This window comes from Tympanuchus pallidicinctus, unplaced genomic scaffold (assembly GCF_026119805.1).
Source record: "Tympanuchus pallidicinctus isolate F22 unplaced genomic scaffold, pur_lepc_1.0 scaffold1, whole genome shotgun sequence".
NCBI lineage: Eukaryota > Metazoa > Chordata > Aves > Galliformes > Phasianidae > Tympanuchus > Tympanuchus pallidicinctus.
In genome coordinates, this window is record NW_026294618.1 from 3,744,083 (window position 1) to 3,765,764 (window position 21,682).

The following is a 21,682-nucleotide window of genomic DNA, read 5'->3' on the forward strand; positions in this document are numbered from 1 at the left end:
AGGGGGAATGGTTTTAAACTGAGACAGGGGAGGATTAGGTTGGATATGAGGAGGAAGTTTTTCCCCCAGAGGGTGGTGAGGCACTGGCACAGGTTGCCCAAGGAGGCTGTGGATGCCCCATCCCTGCAGGCATTCAAGGCCAGGCTGGATGTGGCTCTGGGCAGCCTGGGCTGCTGGTTGGTGACCTGCACACAGCAGGGGGTTGGAACTGGATGAGCATTGTGGGCCTTTGCAACCCAGGCCATTCTGTGATTCTATGACTCTCTCTAGCCTTGAGGCCAACTTACCCCCTCTGGCCTCACCGTGCAATGAAATGCTCCTGTCAAAGCTGGGTGGCCGCATCCAAATTGTCTTCCTCCAAGGAAGGGGCCTAAGTCTTGCTCATTTCTGAACAATGCTGATCCCTCGTCAAAACTACATGTCCCTGGGCCTTGTCCATGCCTTGATAATGTTTGGTTCATCCAGAGCAACCTGACCCAGTGGTTGGCAACCAGTTCATGGCAGGAGATTGGAGCTAGATGGGCTTTAGGGTCCTTTCCAACCCAAGCCATTCTGTGATCAGCACAGACCCAGGATTGTTTCAATGAGATGCTGCATGAAATTAGGTGCTAAGTCTAGAAATGCAGCTACAGCCCCATATCAGAGGGTTTAAGCAGCAAGGGAACAGCTCTCGTGTCTCCCCAGTCCCCATTCAGCATAAGCAATCCCAGGAAGGGTGGGTGCAAGCTGCCAGGTGGCTGGGAGAACTGATTGCCAGGCTGTTTGCATTTGCATATCTGAAAATTGACAAAACGAGGGTGCTGTCCAAGCAAAAAATAATAATAATAATAATTGCACTTGCATCAGAAATGTGAAAATGCTGTTCTTCACTCTTTGAAGTCTGCATGGTCTTGCAGGGCTGTACCCTATGCTGGAGGGGCTGCAGGGTGTGGGGATGGGGGTGGTGGGGATTGAAGCCTGGTGATGGGATTGTAGGGACGCTGGGCTCAGGGAGGGGCTGTAAATCATTCCCCACTGCCCTGGGGGAGAGGAGGGTGGGGAAAAAGAAAAAAAAAAGAAAGGAAGGAGGCTGGCTGTGGGAAGGGGCCGGGGTAATGAGGTGTCTATGGCCAGCACTTAACCCTTCACACCACCGTGTCTGCAGGCGCTGTCCTGAGATGCCAGATGTGCAACAGCTGCATGTGGAGACAGATGTGGGGTTCCTTTCCAGAGGCACCCCCACGTGTTGCAGGTTTAATTCTTAACCCCCGGGGAAGGAAGGAAGACCATGGTCTCGGAGTCACTCAGCAACTGGGCTCGTGCCTCTATGGTTCCATTCTTGGAAGCAGTTAAAATGATTTCCAGCCCTGCTGGGTGAAATGTGGGAGCAACAGGGGCTTTCCCAGCACAGCAGATGGGCAACAACTGGTTTCTGGGTGGTGCCAGCAAGCAGTGCCCCAAGTTACCCACCCCAGGGCTTCCCAGAGACACCCACACAGCCTTGCCAGGTTATCCCCATCCCTTTTTGCCTTCAGTATACATGCTCACCTCTAGGCAAACATTTGGGAAACATTATCTGTGAGCTCTCCCTAGTGCCAGAGGTCCCCAGCTCTCCTCGGAACATGATGGGAACAGCCACGGGGATGCCATCCGTGTGTCTCCTGTGGGTTTTTTGGGGTCCCTGCCCTTGCAGCAGCCCTCCATTGCCAGTAGCATCGTTACCCCTCCTGTCTGGAAGGAGGATGTCTAGGACCCAGGCGGTGTGGCTCCTCCCTTTCAGGTCTCTCCAGGGTTATTGCTTGGTGGGAGGTAGGTTCGGGGCTTGGTGGTATGAATGAAAGAGAGACAGGAAATCTGGACTGAAAAGCTCAAACTGGAATAGCTCGCCTGTCTCCAGGCAACAGGCCTGACGCAACCACTGGAAAAAAAAAAAAAAAAAAAAAAAAAAAAGTCCCTTAAATTAAAAAAAAAGAAAAAGAAAAAAAAAACAACACAGAGAGAGAGAGATTTCTGAAGCGCGACAGGGAGGAGGATGAGACAGTCTCCTGAAGGCGCTGGTGACATCGCTCTGCAAATACCAAGTTGGAGCCCCACGGAGGAAGGAGGGAGGCAAGATGTCCGTGCAGCGCTGCTGCTGAGAGCCTCCCCGGTGAGTTGGGGTTGGAAGGGGATACCTGGCGTGGGAGCCTTGTGGGAATGGGGCTCGGCAAGGAGCAGGTCCTAAGGGAGAGTGTATCGTGGGGGGGGCAATGGGGACTCCAGCACGGTGATGGTGTCCATGCCTGCTCCCCTGTTGTGGGGCTGGGGACTCATTCCACTCATTCCAGCTTGGCCAAAATCCCTTGGAAACATCCAGACTGGTGGCACCCCGATGGTTGGGATGGGTAGCAATCACTGCAGTGCTTGCACCCCTCTTTGAAATGGGGATGTTGCTCGCAGCTGGGGAGAGGTGAGGGGCAACCTTCCGGGGAGGGGGAGGGATTTTTCTCCACGGGCTGTGGTGTAACAGAGAAGAGTCTGTCCCCGGCTCGGGACAATCACCTGTTGCTCCCTCTGTCCCCTCCCCGACATCTGCAAGAGCCCTGGAGGGGTTTGTGCAGCGCAGACATCATGGGATGGAGCCTGCTGGCCTCGCAGGGCGTCACTACCTGCAGGTTTTGAGGCAGGCACGGCGCTGAGCAGGGTGGGTTTCCACCTGCTGAGGACTGACCAAATCAGACTGAGAAAAAAAAAAAAAAGAAAACAACCCAAAAAAATCACCCAGAACTTCTACAGAGCCCTCTAATTATCTCGGGGCTAATTGCTAAAATGAATGATCAGCCTGCACCCCTACCAGCGCCGGCACAAAAGCACCCTGCTCCCAGCCCAAGTGCAGAGCTGGAGGACCCCTCCCTATTTCCCCACCATGCTCCCTGCATTATTCACCGCCGCTTTGCCCCTCCAAGCTTTCCCACATTGGGAACCTTGGTGGAAAGAGGGGGAAAATGAATAAAAACCGAGCGCCTTGTTGGCAGTGAGGGGCTGCGTCCGGCTTTGTCTGCCCGAATCTGATGGATTCCCCACTTCTCAGTGGGAACGAGACGTGGGTTTCCCTCCCCCAGCCATCATTTAGGTTCCATGGCTGTTATTTGCGTGCCGTGTCCCCTCTGCATCCCTGTGCCCATTCCGGGGGATCTGAATGGTGCATAAATAAAACAGAAAGGGAAGGAGCTCACAACAGCCCCGCAGCCATTCAGGTTTGAAAAATGTAGCAGAAATACTGCAGGAAAAAAAAAAAAAAAAAGAAGTATATGTTTATAAAAATCAACCTGAGAGTAATTCATCTTTTTGGAGGGGAGGGAGCAGGGATCTGTTTGTGAGCAACTTGCCTTAAATGAGATATTGAACAGTAATGTGGGGATCAGCGCTGGTAATGCTGGGGAGGAGCAGGTCTGAGAGCAGTGCTTGTTGGCTGCTGAGGCGGTAATTGGATGGGACAGGCGGTGTGTAGAGGGGATTAAGGGGTCGTGGGGGCTGATCCTGCCCCTGATTGCTTTAATTTGGAGCTGGAACTGGCACTTGCTTCTGCAGGGGAAGCTCAGTGCTGGGCAGAATGAAGGCAGGAGAAAGGTTTGTTGTTTCTTACCAGGAATGTACCCTTCTGCTGCTGCCTTCGTGCTGCATGAAGGGAAAAATAACTCCCTGTGGCAGCCCCCTGGGAAGGGAGCATTTCTCAGCCTGATCCAGCTCGTTCCCAAGGAGTCCTGGCTGTGCTGGCACAGAGGTCCCTGCCCTGCTCTTTTCACGGGTGAAACCCAGCAGGGTAGGGGGGTGGTGGGGAAAGTGAAGGAAGAAAGGGGCTCTGCCAAATCACTGGTCCTTTGGGGTCCCGCTGAGGAGCCAGGGTGAGGTCCCACATCCTGCTGGGACCTTGGGGCAGTGCCTGGAGGAGCGAGGCTTGCCCAACGCTTGCAAGAACATGGCTGTTGTGGATGGAGTATTTTCATCAAGGGCGTGCAAAGTTGCCTTTTCTTCTACAGCCCAACCCCTTCTAATAACAATTATACCTTGCTTTATGCGGTGGGCTGAGAGGAAATACTGCCCTCCATCCACTTTCTATGGAGCCTTCCTGGTCTCCCACTCATCACCAGAAGAATTCCTGATTTGCAGGAATGCCAAACATCTGGCAAAGCCTGGACCGTTTTCATGCTGGGTTTCCACCCAACCACTGGAAATCTGCTGATGGAGGGGAACTGGGCTGCTCAGAAGATGGGGCTGCCAGGACCCAACAGAGGCAGTCTCCATCCTGCTGCCTCAAAAGCAGCTGGCTGTGACTTGTGCAAGGAACGGGCTTAGAGGTAGACGGGTATGAAGGAACAGATGTACTTCTTGAAAGCAGGTTCTGACACTGCCACTGAGGCTGGAGAGAAATGCCAGAGGGATAAGTGGTCCCCTCTTCTTATTTGGCTGCAGTCCCCCACTGCTTTCTCTCCTCTATTGTACCCGGGGGCTGTTTGGGCAGAAGGAGGTGAACCCTCACCGTGCTTCAGGTCACACATGACTGGAGAAGCCCAGTCCTTCCCTCTTGTCCCCATGTATTTGCAAATGCCATGACTGCACCCTAAGGCTGAAATAACAGGATGGGCTGCTGTCCTGAGCATATTAGCTACTTGAGAGGGTTTGGGGGCATTGTTCACAGACATAAATGCATAGGAACATCCAGTGCACTCAGAACCCTATTAAGTCAGTATCCCAGACACAGCATGATGTAACTCTGAGATTGCACCTCTCAACCTTCAGTCAGCCAGGGCACAGAAAGCTGCTCAGCTCCCTGAGCTTGTGTCCTGCATTAGGTTAGAGGTGGGTCCATGTATGAGAAGGGACACAGGTAACATTGCTATCCCTGCAAGTGTGGGGGATTCACCAGACCTGGAACTGTGCTCATGCTCCTGATGCCCAGCTTGGCCATTTGCCGGCTTCAGGATCAGGATGATCTTTGGGCTGCAGGCATCTTCTGCTGGGAAGAGGGTGGCTGAAGGTCGCTTCAGGACAGGAAAGGAAGGCATCCTCTTCACCATCCCACTGCCAATCTGCTGCAGACCACAGGGAGGTCAGCCATCCCCATCCCCATCTTTTTGCTGTACCCCAACAGCTGGCTCTGCCCCCCTCCTCCTGCTCTATTCTTCATGAGGTTTCATCACCCACCAAGGATGGTGTTGGTTGGTGCAATTTCTACATAAGTTTTTCTTTCATAGGGTGAAGGGCTGAGTGTGTGGCTCATAAAGTGAAACCCATACAAACTCCAAGAGTAAATGGCTGCCAGCGATCTGGGGAACCTCATCCTAAACACCATGGGTCATACAGAGCATCCCTGCTCTGATAACAGTCAGAGTATGGACATCCAGATGGGAACAAGACACCTGAAGATGCTCTGTGTATCCCTGAAGATCCTCAGAGTTCGGCTCCTGAAGGCCAGTTGTGTGAGCTGCCTAACCAGCCAGAGGGATAAAAGGGGCTAAAGTGATTTTTGATGGTCATTAATAGTCCAAGCCCTGTTTGCCACATGCCAGAAGTGTTATCCATGGTCCTTGATGGCACTTCTTCATCCAGCTAAAGGACTTCTCTCAGCATGAGCTTTGTCACTCACTGAGCTGTGTTTTTATTCTCAAAGGAGATAAGTAGAGTAATGTAGACTCTTAAAATCACTGCTGCTCCTCTGCAATAAAAAATGGCATTACTGCAAGTTGATGTCCATCAGGAGTAGTGAAAGGAGCAGAATATTTTTTTCCTCATACCTATTGTAACTGATGGCTTTATTTATCCTGCTTTTTTTCCTCCAATTTTTATCCTGAGTATTTCTCCTTTTTCTTCTTTCTTCCCCTAGGCCCCTTGCTCCCTGACATGTGGCCTTCCAAAGCACTGCATGCCCTTATTTATGGCCCTAAATTGAGCAGGCTGTAAATGTGCAAGCAATGCTGCTTCCTGAAAGCCTCATTCAGAGCAGAGCAGAGCACAGAGAGTTGATGGGAAGGCAGAGGTGTATAAAATTTTTCAGGCACATAAAACTCCCACAGGCTGTAGCATCATTTTGTGAGGGTGGTGAGGCAATGGAACAGGTTGCCCATGGAGGCTGTGGATGCCCCATCCCTGCAGGCATTCAAGGCCAGGCTGGATGTGGCTCTGGGCAGCCTGGGCTGCTGGTTGGTGACCCTGCACACAGCAGGGGGTTGGAACTGGATGAGCATTGTGGTCCATTTCAACCCATGCCATCTATCATTCTATGATTCTATGACTTGGTTTCTTAGAGTACAGGACTGCCCAAGGACATTGTGAGATGTGTCAGGTGTGGGAGAGGGAAGGGTTTGCTCTGCTGACTTGCAAAGGTGTAAAAGCCAGGCCTGAAGGCGTGTTTGCTCAGTGAGATTTGGCATGATGGGACTTCACACCCCATCCAGATGACAGTCCTGTTATTTCTCCATCCCGTTTGCACACTACTGCTAATCCCTTTGCACAGCAGCTTACCAAGTGGCTCAGTGAAGCTGACTTTTCCATGGAAGCCTGACCCAAGAAGGAGATGAAAGGCATTCTGTTGACCTGGTGAACTGATGTGTCCTGTACGTTCAGGTTTGACAGCTTTCATGAAAGGAAAGGGGGAAACCTGTTGGGTTTTGGTCACCATTTTGGTGCCAACTTCTTGTTACCCCTAATTTGGTACAGCACGAACCAACAGAGTGCAGTTGTGATAAAGAAGACAAATCAAGGGTTAACCACTCCAGGTCTTTTTCTTGTGAGGAAAGTGAGCCTGGAGGTCAGGTTTGTTCCTGGGAATCAGCTAGCACTGGGGCAGCAGGCAGGTTTGGATTACACACAGACATTTTTCACATGTACAAATTTCAGAGCTCTCTTTCTGCAGCAGGTCTTTCAATCAAGTCCGAGATATCAATATGAAATTTGAGGCAGCTCCTTTGTGCCTGTTTTCAGTTTGGAGAAGCTGGAGGACAGATGTGCCTGTCTGGGGTCTGTCCACTGAATTATGAGAAGTTTCATATTGCACATGGGAGGTGTAAGGTGGGCTGTAATGGTGCATAAGTATCCAATCCCTCAGCAGGCAACACAAGCTGCTGGTTTGTACTGGAGACGCAAGATGAAAGAGTTTGTGGACCCTCTACTTTGATGTTGTGATGTTTGACAATGTCAGCCTTACAGTAAGAGTATTATCCGTGTTAAGGAGAACCAAATCCAGCAGCCTGGCGTGTTCAGCTTTTGGAAAGCTGGATTCAGCCACAGCTAGCAATCATCAACCCACCAGAGGGAAAAACGCTTGGTTACTTAATGGAATCATAGAATCACAGAATGGCTTGGGCTGGAAGGGATCCCCAAAGATCATGAAGCTCCAACCCCACATGCAGGGCCACAAAGCTCCACATTTAATAGTAGGCCAGGCTGCCCAGGGCCCCATCCAACCTGGTTAAGGTCTCCGAACTCATTAGGTGCTACCCTTTATTGACTTTGATGGGCTAGAATGCAGTGCTGGAGCAAAATCTGTCAGTGTGCTCTCAGCTCAGTGCACAAGCTAGTGCACATCCTGACTCTCTGAATGGGCAGCCCTTTTCTTGTCCCTCCTTGCAATTTATTTTTCAGCAGAAGAAACAAAATTGTGCTGCTCCAGGCATGAGAGCTCTTGGCTTCAAACTGGCGTAGTATCTGGGCTTGCTCCCACTCACCGTAAAACCCTCATTAACATAAATAGGAGCAGGAACAAGACCACAACATGAGTAATTCTCCACCCCCAGACTGTCTGTGTGTATATTATCAACTACTCATTCAGCCCATGTGCCTCCACACAATTGTGGGATAAATCTTGCTCACTGTTGGTGTTTATTTTAAATTGAATCTTCTTTCTGAAAAGGTTCGAGAGGCATAATTATGGTCTGGGTTTCAGAGCTGCACACGTCTTTGTGGGCACACATAGCAGGGAGGAGAATGGCTGAGTTAACTCGTATCGCTGTGTTTCAGTGCATCCAGCTAGAAACTGCGTATCCTGGCTGGTCTTTCTGGGCATATTACCAGGCAGGCAGAAAGTATTTTGTTTTGTGTTTGACATGTAGACGAGAGCTCTGGATCTATTCCTAGCTCAGCTGCAGATGAATATATGACCTTGAGAATGTCTCTTATCTGATCCCACCTGAAATGTATGCAGCAGCTGCCTGAGTTTAACTCCCACAGAGGTATTCAAGTCCTGGCTTTGGCCCAAGCTAGCTGACCCTCTCCCAAACACTACAGAGTTGCAATTTGGGAGTTAGCACGGGTGATGGACCATTTCCAATTGGTATACTGGGGATAGTCAGAGATGGAAACCACAAGTCCAGATTTCCCTGAGAGTAAGCATCTGAGCCCATCCACACCAGTGTCCCAGTTACTGCCAGAACTGGCCAGGGGCCATGCTCCTGCCCCAGGCTCACTGGATGGGTGGAATCTGATTCCCATGGCTGGAGGCTGGTGTCCTTAGCAAGCCTAAATCTAAACCCAAATCTGCGAAATTGAGCAAGAAAATAAATAAATAAGTAAACACATAAACAAGTGAAGGCATTTTTCCAGCTCTCCCCTTGGCTCAAACTCCTGGGAGAAGTTTACGTTGCCTTACTTTAACTGTCCCTATCTTGCATAAGTGAAAAGAAATAGGACTGCCAAGCAGGACCACCCCATCACTCAGCAATAGCCACTGTTGGCTCCAGAGGACGTTGGGCAGTATGATTTGTCCTCAGAAGGGTGTGTGCATTTGTCCTGGTCTCATTGGCAACCTTTTCACAGCCCCTTAAGTATTGGAGATGTAGGTAACCAGAGCTCCACTAAGAGCTGGAGCCTGTCTGTTCCTGCCCATGAAGCAGATAGCTGAGATGAGGTAACACACCTTGGCACTGTGCCTTTCCCAAAGCCAGTGCTCTGCAAGAGCTGTCTCCCCCTTCTTGCTCCCTTTTCCTTTTAAAAGTGGAAAACAATCCTCTGTTTTTCTTCTAGGTATTCACCCAGGTTTGGTGTGGGGCTTGAGCAGGAGCTCTCATCCAAGACCTGGCCATTAGGGCATCCTACCCCACCTCCGACCCTTGGGATCCCACCCCATGCCGTTTGACCCCCAGGGAGAATGTCCCTACCTAAAATCCAGATAGAAGAGGCCCTGGACAGAACAGATGCTGGCACTGGAAGTGCTGTTCCTCCTGATGATCACCTAAGGAGCCTCAAGGCCCTGACTGAGAAGCTGAGGCTGGAAACAAGACGCCCGTCCTACCTGGAGTGGAAGGCAAAGCTGGAGGAGCAGGCATGGAAGAGCCCCCAACCCGTTGGGGATGAGGAGGGGAACGAGGCCAAAAAGGGCACAGAGGACACTGTCCCTCTAAGAAATGTGCAGCTGCATCTCAACGGGAGCCCTGCCCAGGACAAGGTGACACTTACCTCAGGGAAAATAGGCGACTTTGAGAGCATCGATGAAGCTTTGACGTGGCTCAGGAAGGAACTGGTAAGTGGTTTCCTGTCCCAGATAGATAGCACTCTTTTTCAAGAGAAAAATGAAGGAAATGAGTAGCTCCTTGTTCCCACCTGCCTTCTGTACCTGGTGGAAAGGCAACCATTAGTCGCTGCAGCTGCTGTGGGGGGCTGTGGGGAAGGGAAAGGTGAATGACAGCATCTATTGCCTCAGAGAAGAAGCTGGGCCAACCTCACTGTCCTTGCTGGGATCCCAAATGCTCAGGGAATACCGTAGCTTTTATTAGCTGAGATTTTCAGCAGTTTGCTTCTTCTGCTTCTCTAATCACACGTCAACACTCATGTGAATACAGAAGGAGTGACACATGGATGTAGCTGCTGCAATAGCCCTTCTCTGATGGGGTTCAGGAAGGGATGTTACACCAAGGCTGTAGAAAAGGAATGTGCCTAGCAAGACCTGTCCCCTAGATTTACCCTTGCTTCTTGAGGCTGTCAGTATCCTCAGTGGGATTACTGTCTGCAGAGTGCTGCATTTGACAAGCATCTGCTAATATAATCTCCAAATGATTGCCTATTTCCCTCTTTTTGGCTCTTTTCCTTTTTTTTTTTTTTTCAACTCATAACCTCCTATAAGATTTTGGGGCAACCTGCTTCTCCCAGGTTATTTCTGCCCTGCCCTCAGTGCTTCTTTTTGTTTCACATTACTCAGTAACATCTAAGAAAGCGTATTTTCCTTCCCCTGCTGCATGTACAATGCCAGAGCCTGATCTCAGAACCCTCCTCAGCCAACTCTTACAAGTTTGTCTCCTTCATTAGGCTCTGGTTCATATTTCTGTCAGCCCTTCATATCAGACAGGCACACCATCTTACATAAATCCCTATTATGGTAGTTAAAAACTGATAGATTGAAGGACTGGAGACCTTCTATCTCTCCAAAGCAAGGAGGTGGCCGGTGGCTTTCTGAGGGGACATGGCCAACACGGGGGCCAGAGCCATACAGCCTTCACTGCCCTGGCTCCATGCAGTTCAAGGGCAATCAAAAATGCTGTTAACTGTGATTCAAGGAGAAGAAAACAAGACATAAACACTACATATACCCTGGGAAAATAAACAGAGCTAGGGCACAGACACTAGAAGAAGCTCAACTTTGACGTTTTGCATTGCTGTCAGGATCTTCATAGCACTGCCCCAAGCTGTTCTCAGCCCAGTTTGGGAATCTGGGGACATTTCCCAGGAAGAAGCATAGATGCATCCTTCATGGAGTCCAGAGGAGGTCAGTAGGATAGACAGCCCAACTGGAGCAGCCATTTTCAGGCTGGAGAATAGACACGTGGGCACTTCACATGTATAGGAACAAGAGACTGAGACTTCACTTCCCACGATCCTTCCCTTCTAGAATGAAAATGAAAATAGAATGAAATTATTTGGCTCATGTAACTGGAAACTGGCTATAATGGATATCATGTGACTCTGTTGCCTAATTAGATGTTTGCCTGTGATTGCCAATAGCGGTTGCAGTTGTTTGGAGAGAAGCAATCTTTGCAGCATAGTCCCCAAGGACTGGGAAAGCATGTGGGTTTCAGATCACAGAATCACCAAGGTTGGAAAAGACCTACAAGAACATCTAGCCCAACCATCCACCTACCACCAGTAGCTCTCACTCAACCATGTCCCTCAACACAAAATCCAGACGTTCCTTGGGCACCTTCAGGGTCAGTGACTCCACCACCTCTCTGGGCAGCCTATTCCAGCCCCTGACCACTCTTTCAGAGAAGTAGCATTTCCTAACGTCCAGCCTGAATTTCCCCTGGTGAAACGTGAGGCCAGATACACCTGGGGACATGTTCCTGTGCAAGGGCTTTGGTTTTGATAAACACTGAAAGTCTCTGAAGAAAACTTCCCATGCAAAACGTTTTTTAAACACATCTGTGAGTTCTGCTCCAAAGAATGTTTATTTGACAAATTTTTGTTGCTCTCGCTGTTTTTGCCAAGATCTCTAAAGTACTTACTGACAGAAATGGTCCTGGATGTCAATTTTGGTGATCGAGATGTTTCTCAGGACCGTGGCTTTTGGAAGACAAAAGCAGAACTTCAGGAATCCTGGAATATAACAAAGCGTTCTGAGTCGATCTCACTGTTTTAGGATGAGAGGTGATGGCCTTAAATTGCACCAGAGGAGGCCCAGGCTGGATATTGGGAACAATTTCTTCTTCAGAAGAGTGGTGCTTCATTAGCACAGGCTGCCCAGAGAGGTGGAGGGATCACCATCCTTGGAAGTGTTCAACAAGTATATACGTATCATCAAGAGATGTGGCACTGAGTGACATGATCAGTGGACATGGTGGGTATGGATTGAGATTGGACTGGATGATCTTAGAGGTCTTTTCCAACCTGGATGATTCTATGGTTCTATGATTCCCACTCAGGGCTCTGGAGAGAAATCAGCTCCTAATCTCAGCCCTGAACCCAGGTCCATGCTTGCATCTGTGATGAATTCTCACATTCACAGAGGACTAGATGTAAAACCCAAGTCTCAAAGTGCCTGGAGACAGGAAGGGACAGATTTTTCCTTCTTAGAGTCGCAGTGTTTAAAGCATTTGCTTTGTTCTTTGGTCTTCTGCCAAAAGTATAAATTGTCTTAGAGTCCAATTCTACCCTTTAGACTGGGGTGTGGTACATCAAACATCATCTGATGAGAATCTAAAGTTTAAATTAAGGAAGAAAAAGGGCAAAGTAAACCCTATTTTTTCCTCACTTTCCATTTTCCTCTGTCTTAATTATACCAGTCTTTACTGGATTTGGATGTGACTCATGTAATTTAGAACAATTTCCCCAAAAGAGGGAGCATGTATTTGACTGACCACATAGTTGAACAGCTATGTTGGAGGCAGTGCTGTTGGTCAGAGCTGCCAGCGAGGCCATCGTTTCACAGAGTGCTGGAACAAAAAGACACATTTCACATTACATCTCAAGAGTGAAAAGAATTTTCTTTTTTGTATATTAACAAGCTTCCATTCATCACAACCAGGATTTTTCCTTGTTTACCACCATTTCATGATAGTCAAGCAAACAGGAAGGTTCAGAGCAGGATATGGTTGTTTGAGTTTCTACATATACTTAAGGCAGGATCATGGAATCCTGGAATGCTAGAATGCTAGAATCATAGAATCATAGAATCATAGAATCATAGAATGCTAGAATCATAGAATCCTAGAATCATAGAATCCTAGAATGGCTTGGCTTGGAAGGGACCTCAAAAATCAACTACTTTCAAGCCCCTGCTGTGGACAGAGTTGCCAACCACTAGATCAGGGACAAGGATCCAAGACCAGAAAGGCCAGGAAGGGCTCCAGTACCCATCCATTTGCTATGGTCACCCTAATTGGGAAATAAATCCTTCCAGTTTTCCTTAATGTAAGAGAGGAAAGATGAAGGAGGCCAGGGCTTGGTGGCTGTGCTGTGCTTTGGCTTTCCTTGCTCTACTATTACAGACACAGCCCATGTGAATAACTGGGCAGCTTTTTGAAGAGCATCCAAAAATGATCCAGTAGTCATAGCTGGGGTGAAATCTGCTTCTGCCGTGCCGCTTTCCATCACAGGATGAATTCTTCCCATTTTATGCAGTCCTCCAAGAGAAGGCAAATTAGTGTATGTAGGATTCATCTACCTAACGGAAGGGCAAAAGCTGCTGTATGTCCAGAAAAAAAGTGGACCAGCAGCCTGTGCTCTTGGAATGCAGCAGTGCAGGATGTACATCTCCATCACTCACACTGTGCAATCCTGTCTCAGCTACAAGCACATTTAGGCAGGGTTGGTTCACTAGCACGGCCCCAGCATGGTTCTGGCTTGTACCAGTTAGCACCCTGCCAAACAGCTAGAGCTTCAGGAGTTTGCACATGCTCCCAATAAGCAGTTTGTATTAGATCACACAATTCTGGAAGCAAAGTGAATTTAATGTGTATACCCATATTTCCACTTAGCAGAATAGGCCATAAGAATTGGCCATACGAATTAAAGCTACCTGCTAAATCTGAAGCATTACTCTCAGTTCACAAAATGAGTGTCATCCCATGCTGCAGGGAATTTGCATCCATGTGTCCAGAATCTGCTCAGGTTCAGGTTCAGCCAGGTTCAGGCTCCTCCCATTCAGAAGCAAAGTGAGGGACAAACCCAAGGTCTTACTGAGCATCTGCTGCTCTTGGTCCTTCTCCCCAGGTGACCCATCTCAGTACCCCATGCTGCCATTTGCACATGAAGATCTGGCCCTGGTATATAAGACTGAATATGCCCACTGAGCTCCAGCCAGCCCCATCAGCTGGCACCTGCTGGGAATCTGGCTCTGAGAAGCTGATTTATTCGGACATGCAAATTCCTGCTCTTGTTTTTGTGCTGAGAGGCTCTGTGTAGGTGTATGAGCAAATTGCAGTACTCAGCATGTATTGAACTGCCTGAAGGCTGGAACAGTTCCCTTCCTGCCTCCTGTCTCTTCTTTGCCCTCTTTGCCTTTCTCATGTCAAATGTGGCTGCTTTTCATCAGTGCTGAAATAGTTTCAAACTAAAGGAGGGGAGATTTATATTGGATATAAGGAAGAAGTTATTTACAATACGGGCAGTGAGGCACTGGCACAGGTTGCACAGAGAGGCGGTGGTGCCCCATCCCTGCAGACAGCCAAGGTCAGGCTGGATGGGCTGTGAGCACTGATGGAGCTGTGGGTGTCCCTGTTCAGTGCAGGGAGTGGGACACATGGCCTTGAAGGATCCCTCCCAACTCAAATCATCCTATGAACAATATTTTGCTGGTCAGACAGACAGAAAAGCCACATTGAAGTGCAGAGGTGACTGGACTGGTGGAGGACTAAACCTGAGAGTGGCTGAATTCCCAACGGATTTCTTCCAATGGATTGAGCAAATGCTATTTGATCCTAATAAAACAGCCAACAAGGATGGCATAGACTCTAATGACTATCACTGTCTCCATTTCAGACCAATTTGCTTTCCCCATCAGGAGCAACATGACTTGTCAGCATGGTCCAGATATTATTCTGAGTTTTGACATCAATATTAGTTGAACAAGAGCTTTTAAGAGAGATTTTAAACAACAGGGTGACACCCACAGTGTCATCATGAGCTTCGTTGCTGAAGCAATGATTAGGTGCCTTGTTTCAGACTGTGGGTTGCACCACAAGGGCGTGAGCATCCAAAATTAGCCACAGCAGGGTGTCATCTGAGCACCTTTGAAGATGAAGCCTCAAATCTAAACACAGACCTAACCAATTTCTCTGAAGTGTTTTGGCAAGGGTTTAATGACCGGCCTCTGCTCAAATCCAAGTGGTTGCACCCAATTGGGAAGGCACCACTTCACCTTTCATTTTCTTTTGATCTTTTGGATCCATGGAAGCAACCCTTTCTCCGCTGATCACTACCCTGAGCTTCAGGTTGGGAACCTGTCCACGGGACACTTCTGTCTTGGGAAGAGGTGCCAAGGAGCTCCATGACACCTCCATACCCTGGAATGGTCTCTGTTGCTATTTCCCTCCATAGCAGCACAGCAGGAGGTGGACTAATGGCAGTGGGAACACTGATAGTGTCTGCAACCATACAGACAGCCCATGGTTAGAGACAAACTTGGAGATAAACCTAGGCTGCATCCTGAGCTGCAGCTGAATATTTGGGGTAAGCCACCTAGACTGGACAAAAGGCAAGGAAGCATCCAAAATCTTCCCTCCCTCCCTCATTTTAAACATTCCTGGAAGACTCAGAGGCCCAACCCAAACAGAAAATCCTTCCTAAGACTCTCTCATTCAGATATCTGTGGTTTTGTGATTCAATTTGCTGGTTGTAGCCGGTCCTCTGCCAGGAAGGGCTTGGGTTTGGTTCCCTTTCCCAGACCCACGCAGCTCTTCGCCTGCTGGAGCTGGGCCGGAAAGAGGCAGGGAACATTGTTAAAAAGTGGTTTGTGCAAGCAAGAAATACGTGAGATTGCTTCTGCACTTGGCATGCAAAACTTGGAAACGATGCATGGCTGCTGCTGGTCTGCCCTGTGGATTCCTAGGGGACACTGCAGAGTGTGTGGGATCTGTTGTCGTCCCATTGAGTTGCATTATAGTAGCTGTCCCTGTGGGTGAGCTGCATAAACCAAAAACCCACAGCTAGCTGTGATGCAGCCCCTGTAATCCCATTAAGTCTTTCCAGGAAGCTTTTGGAGCTTGCTGATCTAGCAGTTCTCCTCTTTGAAAGAGGATTTCTAGTGATGGCTTGGTCCTCGGTGTGGGACATCTTACGTGTCTCTAATACTGACGAGAAGCTTGTAGGAAAAAGAAGGAGAATTGGTATTTCTGGGTTCTGATCCAGATCCTGCTAAGATTTTGGGAGTTTATGAACAAAGCACATCACTTTCCTGTGGACTGCCCAGTCCTGTCCATCATCACCTCCTCAGACAAGGCAAATCCTGTATCTCCTGGTGGTAATCTTTTAGTAAGTCATTACAATACGTTGCTCCTCATCCATCCTCCTTGCTTTCCTGGAGGGCAAAAAGGGACTTTTTCTCCCTGGGAAATCAACATATCTCACATCTTTTGCCCTGCTCCCCCACTGATCCCCAGAGCATAGCAAGGGCTTGTCTAGGACAAGAAATGATCAATGTAGGTGGGTGCAGATTTTGCCCCACACAGCTCTCCCCCTCCTATACAGGAGGACTTGTGGTTGGCATGGCAGTGGGAGATACCATTTCCACAAACAACAGGGTATGGTGAAGGAAGTGAATGAAGACTGCAGATGGAGCACTGGAGGACAAAACTGGGATCTAACACCAACAGCCCAAGCAGCTTTGTCTGCGAACTTGCATAAAAGCAAAATGTTTTCTTAGAAAAGCAGAGAAAGAAAGAACTGGTTCAGAAACATGGCTTGTAGGGGGGAAATAGCGATCTTCATTTATGCCTTTCCATAATGGCCTCTTAATTAATTTTTAAACCCTTTTCATATTTTTTTTATCCCATGTTCATCAAAACCTTTCACGAAAGCATTTGTTGATGTTTCTTACATAGCTTGATCAATTGACAAGAAACACTGACCAAAGGTTAGCTCAATAACATTCCTGATAAAATGTCAAGTTGCAGAGCTCATTGTGGAACAGGGGAAAATATCATGAGTATGAACATTTTTTCATTGCAACTCACGTGGGGGAAGAAAAGCTCCCTGAGTGGCGTTGCTCTGCTCAGTGCAAGGAAATAGTGGTTTTCAGAGCACAGTAAATTGCCCCAGCCATGACAACCATTCAAAGGGAAGTTCAGAGTGAAATTTATACAAAACTAACTGAAACTTCTGCAGGCAACAGAGCTGGAGTCCAATTGCTGGCTGAGAGCACCAGGCGAGGTCCTCCATGGTGTCTCCATGGTGCAGGAGAGAGAAGAGCCTTGCTTGGCTCAGATTGACTTCCATTATTAACGTCAGCTCTTGGCTTGAGCTCTGAGGATTGCAAAGGGCTTCCCAACAGCTGCAGAAAACACGTGAAGCAGAGCCAAGCTCTTTCCTATGAGCCTTTCAACCTCCTAAAGCTTCACCTTGCTGTGAGACTGGCGATGCTGCAAAGGCCAATCCTGATCTCTTTGAAGGCATTGCCTGGAGCAGGAGGGATTGTGCCACAAACCAAAGCAATGGCAGTGCTACCCTGGTTGATAGCCTGGTTGCAGCATCCCCCACTTCATGTATCACAAAGACCTTGTGTAGAAACACCAGGGCCACTTGTGGAGCATCCTGATGTGAATTTTACCTCCTCCTTTCCTCTCTGCAGTTTCATGTTCCAGCCACCAACCAGGAATAAAATTACCTCTCACTCCTATTTCTGAACTTCTCATTCAGACCTCAGGGAGCCAAGAAACCAGTGATCCAAAGCTGTCCCAGTGCCTCAGCAACCTTATTGTAAAATTTTCCTTATATCCAATCTAAATTTCTCCTCTTTTAGTTTGAAACCATTTCCCCTTATCACAACAGACCCTGCTAAAGAATCTGTCCCTTCTTTCTCACAGCCCTCCTCGAGATATTGAAAGGCTGCAGAGCATCTCATGCACAGGGATGTTGCTGAGGACTGCACATATCTATTGGGAGGAGAAAATAAAGACAAAACCAGGAGCATGAGTGGTACATGAGTGTTTTTTTTTTCAGCCTGTAATGCTCCCTCCATGTTTCCAAGAGTTAAAGATTGATTCAAGCCACAGGGTTCACCCTGATCTGTTTGGCTTCTTTCCCAGCACTCCGTTTTCTCTGTGGCTTTTGTGGTTTGTTGCTGTTCTGCGAGGAGGGATGTGGGGTGAGAAGTGGGTTTTGACTTGTTGGCATCAGCTCTTTGACTGCTGCTTCTGCTTTCCAGATGAGGGCTGATGCTCACCATGAATCTTGCCAGGTGTTCACCTCCTCCCTTTGCCTCTCCCAGTATCCTGTGACAATTTTCTGCTCAGTTATAAGCTGGAATTTAAAATAGTAATAATAATAATACATCCATTTCTTTTCATCACTTAAGCCTTCCACCTTTCAGAGTTAGACGCCAAGGGAGAATAAACCTTCTGAAACACTGAGCCCATGGGATAGATATTCTCCTTCCCATGGGAAACACAGAGGCCCCATCCCAAGATCTGTGTGCAATCAGAGAGATGAGCCACAGGGGATGCTGACAGCCATGTTCCCTTCTGCCATGAACCAGCCTGGATTTACACAGGCTGGAAATCTGTGCCAAGTAGTTGGGAATCTGTTCTCTGGGGTCTTTTAATTGGTTCTTTCCACCTCTAATTGCTACTTCTCACCCTGTGGCTGCTCCCTTGTGAGCAAAATTAATTTGGGCTTTGTTTAAGGTTGAGATGGAGGCTCTGAAGCTTGCACTGACTGATATCCCATTCAACAGCCTTGGCATGGCTGGATTTAACTCCCAGTGCTCCTGGAAATCTGACCAAGCACAGACTGCTAATGCTAAAGATTCATCATCCTGACCCCCTCCCTTCCCTCCCCCCTCTCTGTCGTGTGTTCCAGGCAGAAATGCGCCTGCAGGACCAGCAGCTGGCCAGGCAGCTGATGCGCCTCCGCAGCGACATCAACAAGCTGAAGATCGAGCAGACCTGCCACCTCCACCAGCGCATGCTCAACGACGCCACGTATGAGCTGGAGGAGAGGGACGAGCTGGCGGATCTCTTCTGTGATTTCCCCCTTGTCAACTCCTTCAGCCTCTCCACGCCTCTCAAGCTCATCGGGGTCACCAAGATGAACATCAACTCGCGCCGGTTCTCGCTGTGCTGAAGAGGGAAGGATGAGGGAGAAAGAGGGAGGTTTGGGCTCTCTCTGCCTAATGGCTGGGCACAAAGAGGCCTCGGAGGGGCAGAGGGATCAGGAGCAAACGGGGAACCCACCGCTGGTCTTGGTGGCAGGGCAAGGCAGCAGAATATGGCACCAGGATGGCTCAGAGATGCCCTTTGGGAAGAGAGGACCTGCAGGAAGCACGGAGAGCATCTGAGCCCAGCGGTTGCTCTTAGCCTGTTCTTTTGCAAAGCCCCTTCTCCCCTTTATCCTCTCCCTGCAGTAAAAAGGGTGGATGCATCTCCAGTGCGGTTGGTTGTACTCAGAAGTCCAAGGGGAGGTTTAAAGATCAGCCAAAAAGCAAGGGAAAAACCCCCCTTCCCTTTTCTTTCATCTTCTCCCAGGCTAGAGCTGTGGCTTCAGAAAATACCTCTCTCTTCCCTAGATGTTTCCTCAGATCTCCATCTTCTGCCTCTGCTGCTCCGGGCAGGAGGTCTCTGGGGCTGCTTCAGGTGGAAAGATGGTTCCCAGTGGAAAGAATTCATCAAGTGAGGGACAGCGGGTTAAATGTATCCCCAGATGCGGTGAGAATGTGCTTTCTGGCTTGTTCTGTTGAGTCCAGTGTATTCTACCTTAATTTTGCCTGTGGTATCTATTATGGATGGATTGTGGACACATTTATGTAGCCTTTAGATGGACAGGAGTCACTTGTGTGCCCTAGAATTTATACCCAGAGCAATACATGTTCCTGATCTCATTGCCAGCCATGGCCACAAGGCAACCTGCGGCTAGCTCCAAAAGTGGTAAGATAATGGATGCAGTTTACACCGATGAAATCCTGTATCAAAGAAGTCATCTTAGGCTGACATTCCCCCAGAAGTAGCACCAGCAAATCCTGGATTGTCTGTAGCAACACACATCCATCAAAGAAAGGACATTCAAGAGGAGAAAAGGGACTTCTGCATGATGAGCATCAAAGTGCAACCATGAAATTAAAGGGAGAAGTATTGCTGTGATGAGCTGCCGTCAGCAGGCTTTAGACCTGTAGCAGACACATGGGATTCTCTCCCTACAGGCAGTGTGTGAGATGGATGCTGTACTTTCTTGCCTTTCTGTGCACACTGCTGCACACTATGCTGCAAGGCTAGGGACATGAGTGGTCTAGCCACAGCAGCCCTGGGACAACTGGCACCAAGATAGTCTGTCCAGAGGGTGTTTGGCTGTCTTTAGGCTTCAACACCTCTCAACCCATCAGCCCTGCTCTCTGCCAGAGCAGCTGAAAGTGACTGTTTCCACGCAGCACCAGCCCAAGCTCTGGAAATGAGCTGGACGTGTGAGCCAGTGCTGAGCTGGAAGCTGTGTGGCCATTTGGATGTGCCTCTTCCTGTACCTGGCCGTGTCCGTGAGCCGTGTGTGTGCATCAGTAGTTGTGTGTGTGTGTGTGTGTTTGTGAGCCCAGAGGCTCACATCATGAAAGGGTTCGTGGCCACCTGGGAACAGGGGCTGTTTTCAATGCCCTGTCTCCTGGGGCTCCATTGGATGTAACCCCACAGCGATTCCTCCCTTCCAGTTCATAACTCACAGGGTGACATTTCTTTCTGCTATGGAAGAAGATATTTGGAGGGCACCAGAGCTCTGTCTATACTAGTAAGTTAAGCAGTGCTGTGCCTGAATGTTGAAACTTGTACTGCCCAGGTACTGATAGGGTTGTGGCCAGACTGCCAGTTGGCCTCTGGACAAGACAACCAGCCGTGATACTGTTTAGTTTACTGGTAGAAAAATAGCCTTATTTCCCCATGGACATTTTGAGGGGAAAAAATAAAAAAAAAGAGAGAAGAACAGAAGAGAAGAGAAGAGAAGAGAAGAGAAGAGAAGAGAAGAGAAGAGAAGAGAAGAGAAGAGAAGAGAAGAGAAGAGAAGAGAAGAGAAGAGAAGAGAAGAGAAGAGAAGAAGAAAAAGAAAAATCTCATTGAAATTCTTCTTTGTTTACTTTTTTAATTAAAAAAAAACCTATTAATGTCTCATGTGGATTTTCAGAGGCATTTTCGATCAAAAATAGCAGTGACAAATTTCAGTGAAAATAATGCCTTAGAAGAGGGGGACTGTCTCTCTCTAGGGTCGCCTAGAATCAAATACAGAGAATTGCTGCCTCTGGGCTCTTGTGTGGTATCTGAATGCAGAAGGTTAGTATAAGCACAGCCTTTGGAGGTCATTATATGTGGAATGAGAAATACCAGACGTCTGGTTTGCAGACGTTATTTTCTGCAGCGGGGATGGGGATGGTTATGACTGCCAGCTGTTCATCGAAATGCACAAATTTTTTTAATTATAAAATGATGTCTGTATCGATTCCTTGCCTCTGGTCTTTCACTGGGCTCAATGGCTCCAGTTCTGCTTGCAGAACAGCCAGGGGATGCATGGGGAGTTTCTGTCTGATTCCAAACCTCTAGTAGCCACCATCAGCAATGCGATCTCCTGCAATGCCCAACTCCACTACAAGTCTCTTTGCAAATGCAGACAGCAGTGGAAGGCTGGGGACATGGTGAGAAGCATCAGGTGGTCCCAGCAGCTCTGAACAGCAAAGTACTACCTGGTGTTTTCAAGATGTATGCTTGTGCAAGGTTTCTCTATCCATGCACATCATCAGGACAGCTCTGTGCCTACACCAGTGGGTTTCGTGTTTACTTTACTTACAGTTCTGAGCATATTAATGTGTAACCATTGAGAGCAGCTCATTTGCTCTCAGACATCGTTTTGTAATGAATAGTCAAAATATTTTCCCTGAAACAACCTTAATGGAACTTCTCTTCCAGTGGTAACAGCTAGGCGCAGCACCTAGATGCAACCAATCCAAAGATCCGTGTTACTTTACAGTGTGAAGAAAAAAACAGAATCATAAAAAAAAAAAAGTGGCCTGCCTTGATTTCTGACTTTGAGTCAGTCAAGAAGCAGCACAAATCAATTC

The 21,682-nt window shown here is 48.4% G+C and overlaps 2 protein-coding genes across 1 annotated transcript; both read left to right on the forward strand.

Moving 5' to 3' along the window:
• XKR6 (XK related 6) overlaps positions 1–21,682 on the forward strand; it is a 433,654-nt gene that overhangs the window by 133,899 nt on the left and 278,073 nt on the right.
• Positions 1,553–21,066, forward strand: FAM167A (family with sequence similarity 167 member A). Its single transcript, XM_052693679.1, has 3 exons — positions 1,553–2,128; positions 8,977–9,472; positions 18,457–21,066. The coding sequence occupies exons 2-3, from the start codon at positions 9,101–9,103 to the stop codon at positions 18,718–18,720; spliced, it is 636 nt and encodes a 211-aa protein (XP_052549639.1). The 5' UTR covers positions 1,553–2,128; positions 8,977–9,100; the 3' UTR covers positions 18,721–21,066.